This window comes from Oncorhynchus keta, chromosome 34 (assembly GCF_023373465.1).
Source record: "Oncorhynchus keta strain PuntledgeMale-10-30-2019 chromosome 34, Oket_V2, whole genome shotgun sequence".
In the NCBI taxonomy this organism is placed as follows: Eukaryota; Metazoa; Chordata; class Actinopteri; order Salmoniformes; family Salmonidae; genus Oncorhynchus; species Oncorhynchus keta.
In genome coordinates this window covers 82,141,564-82,161,234 of record NC_068454.1, presented here as the reverse complement: position 1 = coordinate 82,161,234, position 19,671 = coordinate 82,141,564, and the positions used below count along the sequence as shown (strand labels likewise).

The window sequence follows — 19,671 nt, the reverse complement described above, 5'->3', positions numbered from 1 at the left end:
AATGAATGTGCAACTACCAGAATGTAATGGAAAAAACAACCTGTACAGTAGACACTTGCTCGCCCTCGCCTGAGCATTTCTGAAACTATTAATTCGTGAAATCATAAGATCAACTCGCTCTCACTCACTCAACCATCCATCTCTCTCTCTCCCTCTCGCTCTTTTTCTGGCACACAGCGTGCGGGGCTTATGTGTCTAGTACTGTACCGCGAGGCCGGGCCGAGGGAGCGCTACAGTGAGTGACGTCACCTCTCCCATGGCGTCACATTGACGTAGCGCATACCAGGCGCTCTATGAGGAGGCAGACTCACATAAATGCTGTATTAGACTTTCTCCCTCAGACCGCGCACATAAACAATCCCGCACTACGGCTTTACATCTGCGCGCATCATCACTGGCACATACACAGGATCACACACTTTTAAAACACACACCGGACTATATTCTAGCCTACTTTCCTTTAGAATAATTAAAGGAAAAACAAAAAGAAAGAATAGCTTTTTTTTCTTCTGTCGCTTCATCCTCAACGAGTTCTGCAAATATACGTGTTACTTTTCAGCAGCTTTGGTAATTTTTGTAATTATTCTGGATCTATACAGGAGACTTTATGTTGGGTTAATAACACATGTAAAGACGGAACCGCTACAGCAAACAAGTAAGTTATTGTCTATACTTCTGGGAATAAATGACTTTCTCTCATATTCTAAAGACCACTTAATGAATTATTACATTAGGCTACTAGACTATTGGTCTCATAGAGAAACATAATTAGTTGTAGGTTCCCCTGCACATCGGTTTGTTATATTGTTAAAACACGAGCGCTGTCTTTAACTTTCTCGTGCATGATGACCTGTTGATTTGGCAAACTCGTGAGCTCGGGAGCCTCGGTGTGTGTGTTTGGTGTCACCGAGGGCAGATGGAACAGAATTTGAATTTAATTTGCTGAAGGAAGGTATCATATTCTTTGTGGTTGTCATGGAAATGGATGCCTCTCAGTCAGACAATGAAGTGGGAGACATAGGCAGTATTAGGCACTAATGGAGCTGAGTGAAGAACACAGAGACAGACAGTCAGACAGGCTGAGAGTAGAGGAGGGCTGACATCAAGGCTCTTATTATCTCCACTGTTATAAAGGACATGATTGTGTATTAATTCAGCTTTATGTGGACATCATGTTTGATGCCTTTGCAATAGTTATAAAACAAAACACATAGTTTGCTGTACGTGTGTGAGTGAGCGTGTCAGACTAATACATCGCCTTTCATTCCCGGCTATACGGGAATAGTTGAATTGGTAAAACCCTGAGAGCTTGTTGGTCTGTGTGCTGGGTGAATATTAGCCCTGGGCCGATAGTACAGACATCTTACATATGAGAGTTTTTCACGAGACGATTTTATATTATTGAAATAAATATGACTGCAAGTTGCAGAAGAACGTGCAGGCAGCTTTAGTTTAATTTCAAATGATTTATGTTGACATCATTTATCCCAACAGGTAGGTTTCTCATAGTTTAGAACAAACAGTGTGCTTATATACCTACAAAATAAAACATATTGTTTTATAAACACTAGTACAGCCGGTGACCAACTTTAAATGTCCTCTGTCACACTGTCTGTCTGTCTGTCTGTTTATATTTCTGACTGTCTCTCTAAATGTCTGTCTGTGTGTAGCATGTGGCTTTTCTGAATAAGACAGGCCTGTCATTGCTCACATGATCAGGGGAAACAAATATTGACCTAAATAATGTTTGATCTATAGCCTTGACCCTTTCTGTAGTTGAGTTACTGCCATTGAACATGGATCTTGACCTAAATGTCATCCTGGAGCAAGGAGGTCCATGACTCCAAGTGAGGCTTAAGGTTGGTCTGACCACCCAGTCTGGTATCATACACTAGACATACCATAGTAGATTTACATCCAGGACACTCAAATTAGTATGACATGTTTATATATATATCTTTTTAACCTTTATTTAACTAGGCAAGTCAGTTAGGAACAAATTCTTATTTTCAATGATGGCCTGTTCAGGGGCAGAACGACAGATCTTTGAACTTGGGTTTGAACTTGCAACCGTCCAGTTACTAGTCCAACACTCTAACCACTAGGCTACCCTGCCGCCCCATTATGTTTGGTATAGTTACATAAGACCGTTGGTTACTTCAGGAAAAAACTAAAGGTGGTCAGGGTGGATGGGTGGGGGTATAATGTAAATGTCTAGCAACCCAAAGGTTGCGTGTTCCGATCTCATCATGGACAACTTTAGCATTTGAGCTAATTAGCAACTTTCCTACTACTTAATACTTTTTAGCTACTTTGCAAATCTTTGGCAAATATGCCAACTAAGCTAACTCTTTTCCTAACCCTAAATCTAACATTAATCCTGTAGCTAACCCATCCCATAACCTTAACCCTTTAGCCTAACTCCTAATCTTAACCTTAACCTTAACCCCTAACCCTTAGCCTACCCAACGCTAGCCAACTAGCTAATGTTAGCATTAGCCACCTAGCTAACTTTAGCCACAACAAATTGGAATTCGTAACATATCATACATTTTGCAAAATCATAACTTATTGTATGTTTTGCAAATTCGTAACACACTGTAGGACACTTGCAAGTCATAACATATCATAAGAAATGAATGATGGACATCCTGAAATTATTACCATTTGCAACGTAACATATCATACTAAATGGAGTGCCGCAGATTTACTACAGAATAAAACTATATGCTCTGAGACCAGGTTGGACCCCCAGACCAATACCCTACTTTTTTTTTTACATTTAAGGAATCAGTCAGATTCTCAAATATATCCACCTAAACTTTTGCATCTCCTATTCACACAGCAGTCTCTGGTCCATATCATTTATTTGAAGGCCAGAATTTGTATCTTTCACAAAGAGATGTGTGGTATGAGTTTCTCTCCGGCGGTTAAAATTGGTTTTGGGTGTGTAGACAGACACAGGCATGCACACACACACACACACACACACACACACACACACACACACACACACACACACACACACACACACACACACACACACACACACACACACACACACACACACCGTCTCTTCTTTTTGCTTTTTGACAGCTTCGCTCCTCAGGGCTAATTTACTGTACTTGTATATTTCTCCAGCCCTCCTTTATCTCTTCTCTTTTCTCTCTGTGTTTGCTGGAAGCCTCACGCTGACTGGCTTATTGGCGTGGGGGGCTATACCGGCGCTTTGGGGCGCGTGCTTCACGGCTCTTTCGCTGTTCTCTAGGATACCGGGGCGCTCGGCCCAGCACCCACCGGCAGGCTCGAGAGAGAAACAGAGAGGGGAGACTCTTCTGCCCTGTGTTCACATTATGGACACACACAGACCAGTGCAATTGTAGCTTTTTTCGTAGCCCTTTTGTCTACATATCTCTTATGTTGATGGGAGACTGTTACAGAGGAGTGTAAAATGCTTTTTAAAATCTGGATTATGTTGTTGAATTGTATTGTATTGTTGTATGTCTAAATTCTATAATGTATTGATTGTTGCTGCCTTCTTGGCCAGGTCTCCCTTGAAAAATAAATAAAGGTTAACACTTTTTTGTTTAAAAAAAATGGGCTATTTTAAAAAGCGTAAAATGCATATAGCCTTTTTGCTCTCAAACGCGTTACAGGCTATTTGCTTTATTTCGGTCTGACACCGATTCAATAAGATCTATTACCACAGCACACTGAATTACAAAACAAACAACAAATCATGTAATTGAATACAATGACCTCCACGTCTATGAAGTATAAACAATTGAGACAGAATATGACATTTCCTCTCCTGATTAGCCAAGCATTCTGGTGTGGTAGAGATTGAGAATGTGAGAGACTGAGAGAAGCGACTGTCTGTATCCTGGTGAGGTTCATGTTATAATTGAGCCTAACTCATTCTCCAGACATTGAGTGAATAATAGGCATAGAAACATGTCAGACAAAGCAACAGCAAAAAACGTGTTAGATCCCTAGGCTATAGTTTCAGATTTTTTTCAGCCCGCAGACCTATTGGAAACGTGATAATGTTAAGAACCTATCCAAACTATTCAACTGTTCAGTGATCTCCAAACAGACTGCATGTCTCCCGACCGGGACGGTTCAAGGAATGAGTCCGGAGAGGGAGGACTGGTCCCCGGTATAGTGGAGAGAATTAGTCCGGGTATGGGTCCGTGTTTGTAGGTGAGTGCTGCAGAGAGGGGGCGCTCGGCGCTGTGAAATCTCTTGTCTGCGGTGAGCTGTGCTCTGGCTGGCAGCAAGACGCACTGGGAGCGGAGAGGTTTCGGTTCTGAGATTCATAACTTACTCAGGTGGATATTGTAACCTATTTTCTCTTTCCAATAACGAACCCCTTTGAACCCTGAGACCTGTAGTTCATGAGCCTCAGACTAGTGCGGGAAAGAACCACTGGCAATTTTAACAAAATGATAGCCATGCTCTTTTGAAGACACTTGTTTTATGAATTGCAAATAACTAGTTTCATTTAATATTATTGTTTGTTTGAAAAAGTTTTAATATGATAATTGAATAGATTCATATATTTCACGATATAGATAATTGTTAGATTTAGATATTATTTTTAGGCTGCTCGCAGGTGAAGTGATTCTAGTTTTTCTATTAGTCTTTATTATTTTAGTCTATTCTCATCTATCTTCAATATTTTACTTTTATAAGAGTTAAAATTGGAATTCAAAATGATTGCTCTATTTCTGAGTTGTAGGCTAAATTATATAGAGAGGTTATAGATAATATCTGTTCACTTCTGTATTTGGTATTCAAGTATTCATTCAATGAGCGCTATGGGATGCTTGCAGATTTTCTTATTGCTAAATTATAATTGTACTTATAATAATGTATATTCCTCCAATCTTCTGTCGCATGTCTGTGGATCTCTCTTTCTAGATCTGACCTTTAATTCTGTATCACACCTCTACACCTGCTGGTTTTCTGTTAATTTCTGTGCGTTTTGTTCCATCCGGGTAATCTGTGTAGGCTATATTCTGTGCGACTTTATTCCGCTCTTTCTGAATGTATTGTATTTGTGCAGTAAACTATGTCATCCGTTTCGGTGTGCTTTGGGAGTTCCCATGTCTCTGGTTGTGACCCGGTGTTTCTTTCCTCCAGACCCGGATTCGGAAGATCGCGCCCAGCCGAGCTCAGAGTCCCGGGTACCGGACAGTCCCTTCGAGTACTCCCCGCTCCCGGTCCCCCACCACAGTCGCATCAGTCCCCAGCCCCCCACACAGAACACAATTCAGCGCGAGGCTTTCACACCAGGTACTGAAAAACACCGGGAACAGGCCCGGGTCGTCGTCGCACCTGTCCTGAGTTGGTGCTTTTAAAACCTGTTTCAAATGCACGTGTAGATTTCAAACTATTATTCTGCCATGTGTTTCTTCATTCAGTCAGCCGTGTCTCACGCTAGGTCTATAGTGCGTTTATTTTATTAAGTACAATATTAGGCCTATATATTTAGAAATGTTTATATAACAAACCATATAGTTTAGACCACCAACATAATTTATTATTTTAATTTAACCGATATTGAATGGTCTAAATTGTAATTTAATATATTCCAAGTCAGTTCTGATTTATAATTCTACGCGTGTTGTGTCAGTGAGTGCGCGCGAGTTGACATTTCCATCTGTAGATATTGGGACGGAAATAGTCTTCTGAAACTAGACACACCGACTTTAAAAGCAGGACCAAAAAAATCGAATTAGTCAAATCTGTAGATATCGATCTGCTTAATGAACTTAGTGAGGTTAAACGTCTTAAACCTTCGAGACCAAAATAAAGTAGCCTAATTTAAAAGCACATGTATTTTCTCCTGATAGATTAAGGTGATAAAGGTAGTCTGTCCCGCCGGTATAGGGACACATGGGGCCCTCGAGCCTGCGGTTAGAGGCGACCACAGCCTCTAGGACAAAAACCCGTTCTGGGTTTCTGCATCATACCTGTATTTAGATCAAGTTTACATACTGGTACAAAAACCAACACACAAAATAAGATTTAGACCGAATGTTTTATCGCTGTCTGCTGTCAATCTGTTTCAATCTGCGTGTGTTTTGACTGTAATATTTAGGTAGAATTATCAAGTCTGCCCATATGAGTGTCCATTAAAACTTTAAAATATATATATATATATATAATAAAAACAATTTTTACAACTTCTGAATGTTTCCTTGATCGATAGAATGTATTATGTATTTACTTATGCACTTCATGTCTTGTTTGTTAGATCTATGGCATTCTGACAATGAACAAGCACGCTCAGTTTTTGGAACGGATGCATTGTGTCCAGTTGAAATGCACACCTCGAGGTTAGAGACTGCTTCTCTCTGATCGTCATACCACACACGTACACGTGCACACACACACGCTTATCCAGCCAGGTCACCAGTTATACAATTCAGTATTCAACTTCCATCCATGTCTGTGCAAGTGGGGAGATGACCTGGAAGTTGTTTGTGATATGTTTGTTTTAAGCCTATCCCAAACCTTAACCATTCGAAGTTCATGTCTGAACTTTACCATAAATTGAACATTTCGGAGTTATTGTCTAATCTTAACCTTAAACACACGAAATTTGAAGTTTGGAACAACTTCGAAATTTGACGTTCCAGTATGTGGATCAACGTCTAATTCTGTCCTGAGATTCTGAGAGCTGGTAGCATTTATCTGCCTGGCTTGTCTGTCCTGAACCCTCACTGTTTAACACACATGTAGCTTAAGCACACACTCACACATGCATGCACTCAAATACTCATGCATGTTGTACACACAAGCATACACACACATTCTCCACTGACACATACACACTCACACACGCACAAACTTGCTGTCAGGTGGAGGTCGTGGTGTTTGAATGAAAAGGGTGTTTTCGGTTTTTGGGATATAATCTGGTGTCATTAGAGTGCTTCTGGCTTGGTTTTAACATGACACTGCATTGTCTGAATATGTGTGTGTGTGTGTGTGTGTGTGTGTGTGTGTGTGTGTGTGTGTGTGTGTGTGTGTGTGTGTGTGTGTGTGTGTGTGTGTGTGTGTGTGTGTGTGTGTGTGTGTGTGTGTGTGTGTGTGTGTGTGTGTGTTTACTCAGAAGTAGATGTATGTGCATAGGGGCACGGTGAGGATAAGGTACACACATCAGTTAGGTTGTGTTTATATCATCACTATGTGTGTGAATGGGTGTGTGTCCATGCGTGCATGTATGCGTTTGACTTCAGGCAAGGTAGGTGGAGTAGTCTTATAAGGAAGCGTTTCAATTGGAATTAAACACATCAGCCCTCCTCCCCCACTGTTGGACAGACCCAGGAAACATCTCTCTCTCTCTTCCTTTTCTCCCCTTGAAGACACAGGCAGTTACAAATCCCCTTCATCTCTGTACACCTGTAGGCCTGTTTCCGCGTGGGTAGTGCAACTGCCTGGGTCACTCGCGAGGCCGTCATCGAAAAATAAAAGAAAACTCTGGCGGTTGCTCGAGTGCAGCCGTGTTCGCCCACTCCTTTCCAGACGGATGGAACTCGCGCACTCTGAGAAGGTTTGAGTCAGACCTCCAAACTCCCCCCTGACCTCGTGTCTCTCGCGCGTCCCCGTGGTTACACTTTAGCCCTGCGGCTCACCCATGGTGACATCTGTATCTCTGTCTCTAATATAGGTGTCTCCCGCTGTAAGGTGTGAGTCATGCCAGGGCTTCGAGCCCACATGTAAAGTCACGTAGCCAAAATGTACAGTTATATTGTGTTCACTGGTCAAAATGGACTTAATAAATATGTCATTTAGTTACGTTTGTGCCTGCGCCGTGTGCGTAGGGCAAATGTACACAGTTGTTAAGAGTCCGCAAAGGAAAGGAGGCGTGCAGGAAAAATGATGGTAGTAGGCTTGATAAGTCACATATTTTACTAAATAAATATGACGCGTGGGAACAAGACGATTACGGCACAGCGCGCGCAGAGCGTCAATGGGAACCGCGCGCTGTTGACAGTTCCCTTCTCGAGAGCGAAGAGCAAACACCACAAACCCTGGGCACTTACGACACACGCAGGCGCACACACACACACACACACACACACACACACACACACACACACACACACACACACACACACACACACACACACACACACACACACACACACACACACACACACACACACACACACACACACACACACACACACACACACAGGTAGGCTAATACATTAGAGCCCAGGCTCACCTTGGCCTCTCTAAAGAGGTGGAAAATGTCTTGAGATGTTTTTCTCGCCATCAAAAGCAGGTTTTTAATATTGATCAACAATAGATAACTACAGTTGAAGACGGAAGTTCACATTCATTTATGTTGGAGTCATTAAAACTCGTTTTTCAACCACTCCACACATTTCTTGTTAACAAATTACAGTTTTGGCAAGTCAGTTAGGACATCTACTTTGTGCATGACACAAGTAATTTTTCCAACAATTGTTTACAGACAGATTATTTCACTTATTTACATACACTAAGTTGACTGTGCCTTTAAACAGCTTGGAAAATTCCAGAAAATGATGGTATGGCTTTAGAAGCTTCTGATAGGCTAATTACATAATTTGAGTCAATTGGAGGTGTACCTGTGGATGTATTTCAAGGCCTACCTTCAAACTCTGTGCCTCTGCTTGACATCATGGGAAAATCAAAAGATATCAGCCCTCATAAAAACATTTGTAGACCTCCACAAGTCTGGTTCATCCTTGGGAGCAATTTTCAAACTCCTGAAGGTACTATGTTCATCTGTACAAACAATATTACGCAATTATAAACACCATGGGACCACGCAGCCATCATACTTCTCAGGAAGGAGACGTGTTCTGTCTCCTAGAGATGAACGTACTTTGGTGCGAAAAGTGCAAATCAATCCCAGAACAACAGCAAAGGACCTTGTGAAGATGCTGGAGGAAACAGGTACAAAAGTATCTATATCCACAGTAAAACGAGTCCTATATCAACATAACCTGAAAGGCCGCTCAGCAAGGAAGAAGCCACTGCTCCAAATCCGCCATAAAAAAGCCAGACTACGGTTTGCAACTACACATGGGGACAAAGATCATACTTTTTGGAGAAATGTCCTCTGGTCTGATGAAACAGAAATATAACTGTTTGGCCATAATGACCGTCGTTATGTTTGGAGGAAAAAGGGGGGGGGGGCTTGCAAGCTGAAGACACCATCCCAACTGTGAAGGGGGGCAGCATCATGTTGTGGGGATGCTTTGCTGCAGGAGGGACTGGTGCACTTCACAAAATAGATGGCATCATGAGGTAGAAAAATGATGTGGATATATTGAAGCAACATCTCAAGACATCAGTCAGGAAGTTTAAGCTTGGTCACAAATGGGTCTTCCAAATGGACAATGACCCCAAGCATACTTCCAAAGTTGTGGCAAAATGACCTAAGGACAACAAAGTCAAGGTATTGGAGTGGCCATCACAAAGCCCTGACCTCAATCCCATAGAAAATGTGTAGGCAGAACTGAAAAAGCGTGTGTGAGCAAGGGGGCCTACAAACCTGACTCAGTTACACCAGTTCTGTCAGGAATGAATGGGCGACCCGAAACATTTGACCCAAGATAAACAATTTAAAGGCAATGCTACCAAATACTAATTGAGTGTATGTAAACTTCTGACCCATTGGGAATGTGATGAAAGAAATAAAAGCTGAAATAAATCATTCTCTCTACTATTATTCTGACATTACACATTCTTAAAATAAGGTGGTGATTCTAACTGACCTAGACAGGGAATTTTTACTAGGATTAAAATGTCAGGAATTGTGAAAAACTGATTTTAAATGTATTTGGCTAAGGTATGTAAACTTCTGACTTCAACTGTATATATTATTATTATTATGATTATTATACAAATCTTAACAATTATTGTTGTTATTATTATTATTCATATTATTAATTTGTGGTTACATTGTGGGCTGTGTGTGTGATCCCCAGTCTAAGACGGAGGTCGTTATGATAATTAACCTCTCCCTTGATTCATTGTGTACACACACGCGCGCACACTCACAGTTCCCCATCCTATCTTTGAGCTTGTCATGGCAGTATGTGACAGAACATGTGTGTGGCTGGTTGTTTTAGAGGCCAGAGTTAGTAAGGGTCCAGCACCATGAGGGGTCCATTAACATTTAATGATACAGGCCTCATTCAGTCCCCAAACGATAGATAAACTAAGGCAAAAGACACACACACACGCACGCACGCACACACACACACACACACACACACACACACACACACACACACACACACACACACACACACACACACACACACACACACACACACACACACACACACACACACACACACACACACACACACACACACACACACACACACACACACACACACACACACACACACACATGTATGGCTGTGGGTGATTATGACCAGGTGTGTTGAATGCAAAGTGGATGGGGATTCAATCTGGGGCTCATTCAGTTCGAGAAAACGTAAGAAAAAGTTTTGAAATTATTTTTAAAAAGACAGTTGTTATCAGACAAGTTAAGGTACATTCCAAAACATTTTCTTCCGTTTCCTGCCGAGTGAACAATAACCGCTGAGCTTAGCTTCACCGATTGGCTAATGTGTTTTTATCTGCTTCACCAATTGGCTAACATGTTTTTATTTGCTTGACTAATTGGCTAATGAGTGTCATATTAAGGGAATTACACTAACAACACACTAACATCTTCCTCACATGTTTCATACTATTGCATTATGTACATCTGTTAACTGCATAAATAATCAACATCATAAATAGGGAGGAGATCCTGCTGTTTTGTGGGTTTCAGCACCAAACTGTGACCATCACCCCCCCAACATTCTCACACACAAGCTTACACTCTCACTATCACTATAATGTTGATGTTTAAATTCTGTATATAACACAACAACCTGATTATCTTTCTTTCTTTCTTTCTCTTTCTTTCTTTCTTTCTTTCTTTCTTTCTTTCTTTCTTTCTTTCTTTCTTTTTCTCTCTCTCTCTCTCTCTCTCTCTCTCTCTCTCTCTCTCTCTCTCTCTCTCTCTCTCTCTCTCTCTCTCTCTCTCTCTCTCCTCCCATCCTTCTCTGTAGACATGCCATGTGTGCAGGCACAGTATGGACCCGCCCCTCCAGGCTCGTCCTACTCCGCCCAGTCCTTTGGTTACCAGGGGGACAGCTACAGCTCTGACCTCATGACCCCGGACTATACCAAGTTGGACTTGGGGGGAGGTGAGATCTCGGCGGCTGCCACCACCTCTCTGCCCAGCTTCAACGTGTTTGTTGAGGGGAGCTACGAGCCCAAGTCCTCCTGCCTATACCAGATGCCCTCCCATAGGCCGCTTATCAAGAAGGAGGAGGAGTCCTACCCACAATCTGATACCATGCCCACCTCCTCCATGTACTTTAAACAGTCTCCTCCGTCCACCCCCACCACCCCCTCTCTCGCCCCCCAGCCTGGCTCCTCCTTCCTCTGGGATGACTCCCCCCACCTCTCCCTGCAGCCCCCCTCCCATGGCCCCCTCAAGTCCGCTCGCTTCCCCCACTTCTACCAGCACTCCCCTCCACACAGTGGGGGGTACGAGGGGCTAGGAGGGGGGCTGCCTCGCTCTTCCTCATCCTCTTCCTCGTCCTCGTCTGTGCCCCCTCACCCCCACGGCCCACCCCTGGAACAGCACCTGTACCACCTGCACCGCGGGGTTGGGGGTCCGGGGGGCCCGGGAGGACTGGCCTTCCGTTCTCTGGCACTGGGGTCCTGTAACCCTCTGCTGGGGGACCGCCTGCCCTCCCCCCCCCATCGCGGCCCCCCAGGAGAGGGCACCTGTGCCGTGTGTGGCGACAACGCTGCCTGCCAGCACTACGGCGTACGCACCTGCGAGGGCTGCAAAGGCTTCTTCAAGGTAAGACCACCTGAAACACCACCTCACACTCACCTGATGACACCCCCATGAGCATCTCTCATGCTATTCTCCTCTCTCTCTCTCTCTCTCTCTCTCTCTCTCTCTCTCTCTCTCTCTCTCTCTCTCTCTCTCTCTCTCTCTCTCTCTCTCTCTCTCTCTCTCTCTCTCTCTCTCTCTCTCTCTCTCTCTCTCTCTCTCTCTTTCTCTCTCTCATTCTGTTGTTCATTGAGTGCTCTCTAAATCGTCTGAGGAGTTGCCACGGCGCCTGTGAGGGTCGTCTCCCCAGGCAACCAGCAGGGCAGAAAGGTTGTGTGTGTGTCATGACGACGGGGTGCGATAAAAATACAGTGGCTGCTAAAAGTCCATCTCATGAGAGAGAGAGATAGAGAGAGAGAGATAAAGAGAGAGAGATAAAGAGAGAGAGAGAGAGAGAGAGAGAGAGAGAGAGAGAGAGAGATAGCGAGCGAGGGAGAGGGAGAGCGAGAGAGAGTGAGATGGAGAGAGAGTTAGACAGAGAGAGAGAGAGAGATACAGATAGAAAGAGAAATACTCTTCTCTCTCTCTCTTTCTCTCTCTCTTTATCTCTCTCTCTTTCTCTCTCTCTCTCTCTCTCTCTCTCTCTCTCTCTCTCTCTCTCTCTCTCTCTCTCTCTCTCTCTCTCTCTCTCTCTCTCTCTCTCTCTCTCTCTCTCTCTCTCTCTCTCTCTTTCTCTCTCTCTCTCTTTATCTCTCTCTCTTTTCCTTAGTCTCTCTGATGAGCTGGGAGACCCTTCAACCAGGTAGAGAAAGAGAGAAAGAGAGAGAGAGAGAGAGAGAGAGAAACAGGACTGTAGGAAGACAATTGGATAACAACATATTCACCTAAACCCAGAGAGCTAGATCATTCACCCAATCCCACAGCTAGGTTCTCCATGGAGGAGGGATCACATCCATATCGTAACACTGAGCATCAGTACAGTAACTGTTCAAACTTCTCCCTTGAAAAAGTTTAATGGAACTTCCTGGTTTAAATAAAGTTGAAATGAAAAGTCTGTAACTAATAATGTTTTAGAGCAATAAAAATACATGTGGTTTGTTAAGAATTCATTCCTCCAGTATTATACATTTACTTCCTCTACAGTTTCCGTTCGGTCTCTTATAACAGTTATCTCATGTCATATATAACACATCCCACACACACACACTCATCTCAGTACCTTATGTCATCGTTCAGGAGCCTGCTTTTAGTCATAGGGCTTATTTCACTTCTTGTATGTGCGTGTAAAATGAAATATTTGTCATCCCAATACAAGATTTAATGTCCATCCCATTTCATCCTGTCATCTTTAAAACGTGGTCTTTCTGGTGGGTTTCATTTAGTTTGATGGAAAAGGAGAGAGAGAAGTAGAGACGGGAGAAAGAAAAGAAAGAGACAGAGAAATAAAAGGGACAGAAGGTACATAGAGATAATTGAATGAGGCCTGTGGTAGGTGGAAATGAATTATCCCTCTTTTCAATTAGTTTCACAATTTGTTTTTATTTAGTAATTAATGAAAGCAGCGTCTGGTGGCTGCAGGCCAGGGGCTGTGTGTGTGTGTGTGTGTGGCTTTATGCCGTGGGCTCTGCGTCTGCTACAAAGCTCAGCACCCAGACGCAGCCTGTCAACATCCCACGTCACACATGCACACGCACACATGCACGCACGCACACACAGACGCACACACACACGCACACACACACACACAATTTATGTTTATCCTGCACTTCAGTGATTCCAGAGCTCTGACAGTCAAAGGTAAACAGCCAGAAAACATTTGTACAACTTCTACACAACATTGTCCCCATAACATCCACACAATATTATACACACAACAGCCACACAACATTATACACAAGGTTGTACAACATTATACAACAACAAACACGCCATTAACCACACAATCTTTACACAACATCAAACACACAACATGTACACAACATTAAACACACAACATGTACACAACATTTTCCTAACAACATTTACACAACATTTTCCTAACGTTTGCACAACATTCACCACATCTGCTAATTTCCCGACTACTGTCTAATGTTAGAGACAGAAATCAGTAGGTGATGGCCACCATCTAATGTTAGAGACAGGAATCAGCAGGTGATGGCCACCATCTAATGTTAGAGACAGGAATCAGCAGGTGATGGCCACCATCTAATGTTAGAGACAGAAATCAGTAGGTGATGGCCACCATCTAATGTTAGAGACAGGAATCAGCAGGTGATGGCCACCATCTAATGTTAGAGACAGGAATCAGCAGGTGATGGCCACCATCTAATGTTAGAGACAGGAATCAGCAGGTGATGGCCACCATCTAATGTTAGAGACAGGAATCAGCAGGTGATGGCCACCATCTAATGTTAGAGACAGGAATCAGCAGGTGATGGCCACCATCTAATGTTAGAGACAGGAATCAGCAGGTGATGATGGCCACCATCTAATGTTAGAGACAGGAATCAGCAGGTGATGGCCACCATCTAATGTTAGAGACAGGAATCAGCAGGTGATGGCCACCATCTAATGTTAGAGACAGGAATCAGCAGGTGATGGCCACCATCTAATGTTAGAGACAGGAATCAGCAGGTGATGGCCACCATCTAATGTTAGAGACAGGAATCAGCAGGTGATGGCCACCATCTAATGTTAGAGACAGGAATCAGCAGGTGATGGCCACCATCTAATGTTAGAGACAGGAAATCAGTAGGTGATGGCCACCATCTAATGTTAGAGACAGGAATCAGCAGGTGATGGCCACCATCTAATGTTAGAGACAGGAATCAGCAGGTGATGGCCACCATCTAATGTTAGAGACAGGAATCAGCAGGTGATGGCCACCATCTAATGTTAGAGACAGGAATCAGCAGGTGATGGCCACCATCTAATGTTAGAGACAGGAATCAGCAGGTGATGGCCACCATCTAATGTTAGAGACAGGAATCAGCAGGAATCAGCAGGTGATGGCCACCATCTAATGTGATGGCCACCATCTAATGTTAGAGACAGGAATCAGCAGGTGATGGCCACCATCTAATGTTAGAGACAGGAATCAGCAGATGGCCACCATCTAATGTTAGAGACAGGAATCAGCAGGTGATGGCCACCATCTAATGTTAGAGACAGGAATCAGCAGGTGATGGCCACCATCTAATGTTAGAGACAGGAATCAGCAGGTGATGGCCACCATCTAATGTTAGAGACAGGAATCAGCAGGTGATGGCCACCATCTAATGTTAGAGACAGGAATCAGCAGGTGATGGCCACCATCTAATGTTAGAGACAGGAATCAGTAGGTGATGGCCACCATCTAATGTTAGAGACAGGAATCAGCAGGTGATGGCCACCATCTAATGTTAGAGACAGGAATCAGCAGGTGATGGCCACCATCTAATGTTAGAGACAGGAATCAATGCAGGTGATGGCCACCATCTAATGTTAGAGACAGGAATCAGCAGGTGATGGCCACCATCTAATGTTAGAGACAGGAATCAGCAGGTGATGGCCACCATCTAATGTTAGAGACAGGAATCAGCAGGTGATGGCCACCATCTAATGTTAGAGACAGGAATCAGCAGGTGATGGCCACCATCTAATGTTAGAGACAGGAATCAGCAGGTGATGGCCACCATCTAATGCTAGAGACAGGAATCAGCAGGTGATGGCCACCATCTAATGTTAGAGACAGGAATCAGCAGGTGATGGCCACCATCTAATGTTAGAGACAGGAATCAGCAGGTGATGGCCACCATCTAATGTTAGAGACAGGAATCAGCAGGTGATGGCCACCATCTAATGTTAGAGACAGGAATCAGCAGGTGATGGCCACCATCTAATGTTAGAGACAGAAATCAGTAGGTGATGGCCACCATCTAATGTTAGAGACAGGAATCAGCAGGTGATGGCCACCATCTAATGTTAGAGACAGGAATCAGCAGGTGATGGCCACCATCTAATGTTAGAGACAGGAATCAGCAGGTGATGGCCACCATCTAATGTTAGAGACAGGAATCAGCAGGTGATGGCCACCATCTAATGTTAGAGACAGGAATCAGCAGGTGATGGCCACCATCTAATGTTAGAGACAGGAATCAGCAGGTGATGGCCACCATCTAATGTTAGAGACAGGAATCAGCAGTTAGTGATGGCCACCATCTAATGTTAGAGACAGGAATCAGCAGGTGATGGCCACCATCTAATGTTAGAGACAGGAATCAGCAGGTGATGGCCACCATCTAATGTTAGAGACAGGAATCAGCAGGTGATGGTTAGAGACCAGCAGGTGATGGCCATCTAATGTTAGAGACAGGAATCAGCAGGTGATGGCCACCATCTAATGTTAGAGACAGGAATCAGCAGGTGATGGCCACCATCTAATGTTAGAGACAGGAATCAGCAGGTGATGGCCACCATCTAATGTTAGAGACAGGAATCAGGAATGGCACCATCTAATGTTAGAGACAGGAATGATGGCCACCATCTAATGTTAGAGACAGGAATCAGCAGGTGATGGCCACCATCTAATGTTAGAGACAGGAATCAGCAGGTGATGGCCACCATCTAATGTTAGAGACAGGAATCAGCAGGTGATGGCCACCATCTAATGTTAGAGACAGGAATCAGCAGGTGATGGCCACCATCTAATGTTAGAGACAGGAATCAGGTGATGGCCACCATCTAATGTTAGAGACAGGAATCAGTGGTGATGGCCACCATCTAATGTTAGAGATAGGACTCAACAGGTGATGGCCACCATCTAATGTTAGAGACAGAAATCAGTAGGTGATGGCCACCATCTAATGTTAGAGACAGGAATCAGCAGGTGATGGCCACCATCTAATGTTAGAGACAGGAATCAGCAGGTGATGGCCACCATCTAATGTTAGAGACAGGAATCAGCAGGTGATGGCCACCATCTAATGTTAGAGACAGGAATCAGCAGGTGATGGCCACCATCTAATGTTAGAGACAGGAATCAGCAGGTGATGGCCACCATCTAATGTTAGAGACAGGAATCAGCAGGTGATGGCCACCATCTAATGCTAGAGACAGGAATCAGCAGGTGATGGCCACCATCTAATGTTAGAGACAGGAATCAGCAGGTGATGGCCACCATCTAATGCTAGAGACAGGAATCAGCAGGTGATGGCCACCATCTAATGTTAGAGACAGGAATCAGCAGGTGATGGCCACCATCTAATGTTAGGCCAGACAGGAATCAGCAGGTGATGGCCACCATCTAATGTTAGAGACAGGAATCAGCAGGTGATGGCCACCCATCTAATGTTAGAGACAGGAATCAGCAGGTGATGGCCACCATCTAATGTTAGAGACAGGAATCAGCAGGTGATGGCCACCATCTAATGTTAGAGACAGGAATCAGCAGGTGATGGCCACCATCTAATGTTAGAGACAGGAATCAGCAGGTGATGGCCACCATCTAATGTTAGAGACAGGAATCAGCAGGTGATGGCCACCATCTAATGTTAGAGACAGGAATCAGCAGGTGATGGCCACCATCTAATGTTAGAGACAGGAATCAGCAGGTGATGGCCACCATCTAATGTTAGAGACAGGAATCAGCAGGTGATGGCCACCATCTAATGTTAGAGACAGGAATCAGCAGGTGATGGCCACCATCTAATGTTAGAGACAGGAATCAGAATCTAATGTTAGAGACAGGAATCAGCAGGTGATGGCCACCATCTAATGTTAGAGACAGGAATCAGCAGGTGATGGCCACCATCTAATGTTAGAGACAGGAATCAGCAGGTGATGGCCACCATCTAATGTTAGAGACAGGAATCAGCAGGTGATGGCCACCATCTAATGTTAGAGACAGGAATCAGCAGGTGATGGCCACCATCTAATGTTAGAGACAGGAATCAGCAGGTGATGGCCACCATCTAATGTTAGAGATAGGACTCAACAGGTGATGGCCACCATCTAATGTTAGAGACAGAAATCAGTAGGTGATGGCCACCATCTAATGTTAGAGACAGGAATCAGCAGGTGATGGCCACCATCTAATGTTAGAGACAGGAATCAGCAGGTGATGGCCACCATCTAATGTTAGAGACAGGAATCAGCAGGTGATGGCCACCATCTAATGTTAGAGACAGGAATCAGCAGGTGATGGCCACCATCTAATGTTAGAGACAGGAATCAGCAGGTGATGGCCACCATCTAATGCTAGAGACAGGAATCAGCAGGTGATGGCCACCATCTAATGTTAGAGACAGGAATCAGCAGGTGATGGCCACCATCTAATGTTAGAGACAGGAATCAGCAGGTGATGGCCACCATCTAATGCTTAGAGACAGGAATCAGCAGGTGATGGCCACCATCTAATGTTAGAGACAGGAATCAGCAGGTGATGGCCACCATCTAATGTTAGAGACAGGAATCAGCAGGTGATGGCCACCATCTAATGTTAGAGACAGGTGATGGCCACCATCTAATGTTAGAGACAGGAATCAGCAGGTGATGGCCACCATCTAATGTTAGAGACAGGAATCAGCAGGTGATGGCCACCATCTAATGTTAGAGACAGGAATCAGCAGGTGATGGCCACCATCTAATGTTAGAGACAGGAATCAGCAGGTGATGGCCACCATCTAATGTTAGAGACAGGAATCAGCAGGTGATGGCCACCATCTAATGTTAGAGACAGGAATCAGCAGGTGATGGCCACCATCTAATGTTAGAGACAGGAATCAGCAGGTGATGGCCACCATCTAATGTTAGAGACAGGAATCAGCAGGTGATGGCCACCATCTAATGTTAGAGACAGGAATCAGCAGGTGATGGCCACCATCTAATGTTAGAGACAGGAATCAGCAGGTGATGGCCACCATCTAATGTTAGAGACAGGAATCAGCAGGTGATGGCCACCATCTAATGTTAGAGACAGGAATCAGTAGGTGATGGCCACCATCTAATGTTAGAGACAGGAATCAGCAGGTGATGGCCACCATCTAATGTTAGAGACAGGAATCAGCAGGTGATGGCCACCATCTAATGTTAGAGACAGGAATCAGCAGGTGATGGCCACCATCTAATGTTAGAGACAGGAATCAGCAGGTGATGGCCACCATCTAATGTTAGAGACAGGAATCAGCAGGTGATGGCCACCATCTAATGTTAGAGACAGGAATCAGCAGGTGATGGCCACCATCTAATGTTAGAGACAGGAATCAGCAGGTGATGGCCACCATCTAATGTTAGAGACAGGAATCAGCAGGTGATGGCCACCATCTAATGCTAGAGACAGGAATGAGGTGATGGCCACCATCTAATGTTAGAGACAGGAATCAGCAGGTGATGGCCACCATCTAATGTTAGAGACAGGAATCAGCAGGTGATGGCCACCATCTAATGTTAGAGACAGAAATCAGCAGGTGATGGCCACCATCTAATGTTAGAGACAGGAATCAGCAGGTGATGGCCACCATCTAATGTTAGAGACAGGAATCAGCAGGTGATGGCCACCATCTAATGTTAGAGACAGGAATCAGCAGGTGATGGCCACCATCTAATGTTAGAGACAGGAATCAGCAGGTGATGGCCACCATCTAATGTTAGAGACAGGAATCAGCAGGTGATGGCCACCATCTAATGTTAGAGACAGGAATCAGCAGGTGATGGCCACCATCTAATGTTAGAGACAGGAATCAGCAGGTGATGGCCACCATCTAATGTTAGAG

General features: G+C 44.2%; 1 protein-coding gene and 1 long non-coding RNA gene across 15 annotated transcripts in view; both read left to right on the top strand.

Moving 5' to 3' along the window:
- Positions 1-210: 210 nt before the first annotated feature.
- LOC127915377 (nuclear receptor subfamily 4 group A member 3-like) overlaps positions 211-19,671 on the top strand; it is a 47,852-nt gene continuing 28,391 nt past the window's right edge. The window contains exons 1-4 of one of the 3 annotated variants that reach the window (XM_052495656.1): positions 211-655; positions 5,146-5,298; positions 6,263-6,344; positions 11,139-11,944. In XM_052495656.1, coding sequence (XP_052351616.1) covers positions 6,281-6,344; positions 11,139-11,944 — 870 coding nt within the window. In that variant the 5' untranslated portion in view covers positions 211-655; positions 5,146-5,298; positions 6,263-6,280. The remainder of the gene's footprint in view (positions 656-5,145; positions 5,299-6,262; positions 6,345-11,138; positions 11,945-19,671) is intronic. The other 2 variants (XM_052495657.1, XM_052495658.1) reach the window with 2 other exon arrangements.
- Positions 15,505-19,671, top strand: part of LOC127915379 (uncharacterized) — a 5,467-nt gene continuing 1,300 nt past the window's right edge. For 6 of the 12 annotated variants that reach the window (XR_008091183.1, XR_008091189.1, XR_008091180.1 and 3 more), the window contains exons 1-3: positions 15,505-15,663; positions 16,988-17,147; positions 18,138-18,217. This is a non-coding gene — a long non-coding RNA (uncharacterized LOC127915379). Of the gene's footprint in view, positions 15,664-16,987; positions 17,148-18,137; positions 18,258-19,671 lie in introns of all 12 variants that reach the window. The other 6 variants (XR_008091182.1, XR_008091188.1, XR_008091179.1 and 3 more) reach the window with 4 other exon arrangements.